This window comes from Penaeus chinensis, chromosome 13 (assembly GCF_019202785.1).
Source record: "Penaeus chinensis breed Huanghai No. 1 chromosome 13, ASM1920278v2, whole genome shotgun sequence".
NCBI classification, from domain to species: Eukaryota; Metazoa; Arthropoda; class Malacostraca; order Decapoda; family Penaeidae; genus Penaeus; species Penaeus chinensis.
This window is the reverse complement of record NC_061831.1, coordinates 22,687,441-22,689,940: the sequence shown is the minus strand read 5'-3', so window position 1 is coordinate 22,689,940 and position 2,500 is coordinate 22,687,441. Positions and strand designations below refer to the sequence as shown.

Genomic DNA, 2,500 nt, shown 5'->3' with positions numbered 1-2,500 from the left:
TTCTTTCCTCCTCTGCCCGCCACTTTTCTGCGAGACATCGACGGAGGCGTGGTAAAAAACTGGTCGTTGGCCACAGTCCGAACCATCTATGGTGGCCACGAACGAAACAAAACTTATCTGCAGCAGTGTGTGAGGGTGCGGGATCGGCCCTTTTTGTCCCAAAGCAGCGCGGGTGGCAGGTGAACGGCTCGGGAGCGTCCCACCGCGGCCGCCAGAGACTAAGTCCCGCAGCTCGACGGTCGCCGCCAGTGTGTGTGTGTGTGTGCTAGCCCGCCACTCCGTCAGCCCGGGGAGTGAGCCAGCCAGCCAGCCAGTCAGCCAGCCACCACGCCAGGCAGGGACACAAGCATCAGTAGTCGCCAGCCCCGCCATGTGATGCCGCTGGTGCTCATTCATCTACTCTCCCGCACTCAACCAAAGAACGGTCGTGTTGCCACGCTTGTCGACGACGCGTACCTGACCCCATACCAAAGATTCTTGGGCCCGCGCTCCAAAGTGACTGAACTAAGTGATAAAGAAATACTCAATGCGTGACTTAACGAGAGAGAGAGAAAAAAAGAACGTTAATCAGTGAACTCACGTTTAAAAATATGTGAATGTACATAAATTTAACAAGGTAAAAGTAAATAAATCTGTCAGAAACTTTCTATACAGAGTACAAGAAAACACCAACCAAGTACAATACGTTTGAAAAAGTAATACACCAACGAAAGCATAATAGAAACGTGCTCGTGCAAGACCGTCGTCGTCGTCATCATCGTCGCCGTCATCTCCCCAGCGAGCCGAAGTCTCCCCTCCACCTCCGTCGCCCTCGTCATCGTCGTCGTCGCCTGTAGTCGCGACACTACAGCATCTAGTGGTAGACCATGACTATGGCCGCGATGTCTACTACGATGGGGCAGCAGTACCGCTTCAACACCTTCAGCCCCATGTCGTCTTTCAATTCCTTCAACAGCCAGCACATGAACTGGGCCCCGGAACCAATGACCTGTTCGAAGGTGACGGACAAACTGGTAAACGAGCTTCAGGTAGCGTGCCCAGTGTGCATGTTTGTACCCACGCCAATTAGGTCATAAGGTAGTTCTTGAATCACCCACAATGACGGCTGACGGTAGTTCAGAGCGGGGGGAGGGGGGTGCGGGCATCCTGGCGTTTCTTGAGGTGCCCGCCTTTAGCAATCTGCGAGTCACGTTTCTAACCGCAAGTAGGTATTATGCATAAGCTTCAGTTGACCGCAGCTACAGACGTCAGTCGATGCACCAGAGACACTTTATTAGCACATGATCCCATCTTTCTAACGAGATCAGCATGATAGCGTCAGTCTAATAGCGTCAGCATAATAATGCTGAGTGTGCCATCGTGGCGCCAGGAGGACCAACGGTAATGCGAGAGCAGATTCTGAACTTGAGGAAACTGCTGCTAGCGATATTCGACCGATGAGCGCACTGACACTCTCGGGTAACAAGCGCTGATAGAAAAATTATCGATGTTAATGTCAAGTTAAAACACACCGCCTAAAGCCATTCCTGTTTAACCCACATTACCATAGATTCCATAATAAGCCATTCCAAACGGTAATCGAAACACTGTGAATTTCCCTCTATCACCATAACGTCATTTCCCCGGCAAACCATTTCAAACCACCAAGTCACCGATGTAAAATACCCGTCACCATATCGCCTCTCACACCATTGCCCAGTTCCTAGCGGCAACACAACACCGCCCACTTCACCATACATCAGCTCTGATCCTCCGTAACACTACCCCGGAAGGACTTTCATGTATACAACCCTCGTAGTATATAAACCCTTGAGTAAGTACCCATACAGACCGCTTCCATCCCCCTTCACAGCACCCCACACATACCTCCCCCTTCACAGCACCCCACACAGCCCTCCCCAGTGTTACAAAAGGACGCTACATCAAAGGACAAAATACCGCAGGACTCTCGCGCCCGCCCTAAGCAGGTGTGGCCCGATCCTGTCCGCTTTGGCCGCTCCTGTCCTCGCTACAAGTGTTTATCCGCACAGGTGTACCCGCTTGGTATGTGTCAGCTAGGTTGTAACGTGTCCCGTCTTCATCTAATGAGTGCGACCGTTAATGTGCGCTTATCAGTTTTCAGATAGATCTATCTATGCTGGTTAGCAGATCAGCACCAAGTGGTAAAAGACGGACCGCAGGCTATTTACTATTCGTATAGCTTGAGCGATGTGTGAATATATATGTGTGTATGTATATATATGTATATATATATATATATATATATATATGTGTGTGTGTATGTGTATATATATATGTATATATTTGTGTGTGTGTGTGTGTGTTTATGTATATATATATATATATATATATATATATACAAACACACATACACACACATGTGTGTGTGTGTGTGTGTGTGTGTGTGTGTGTGTGTGTGTGTGTATTATATAGACTATGCTCGAGTTTGTAAGTATGAGACCGTTCTGTGTGGGTGTGTGGGTGTAAACACGTATGTGTG

General features: G+C 48.9%; 1 protein-coding gene across 7 annotated transcripts in view; it reads left to right on the top strand.

The window, feature by feature from the left end:
* The window catches only part of LOC125031373 (zinc finger protein 629-like), a 364,001-nt gene that overhangs the window by 96,698 nt on the left and 264,803 nt on the right, over window positions 1-2,500 (top strand). The window contains exon 1 of one of the 7 annotated variants that reach the window (XM_047622072.1): window positions 1-1,028. This exon is cut by the window's left edge and continues 91 nt beyond it. The exons of 3 other annotated variants lie outside the window; for them this stretch is intronic. In XM_047622072.1, coding sequence (XP_047478028.1) covers window positions 867-1,028 — 162 coding nt within the window. In that variant the 5' untranslated portion in view covers window positions 1-866. The remainder of the gene's footprint in view (window positions 1,029-2,500) is intronic. 3 more of the 7 variants (XM_047622078.1, XM_047622074.1, XM_047622073.1) reach the window with 3 other exon arrangements.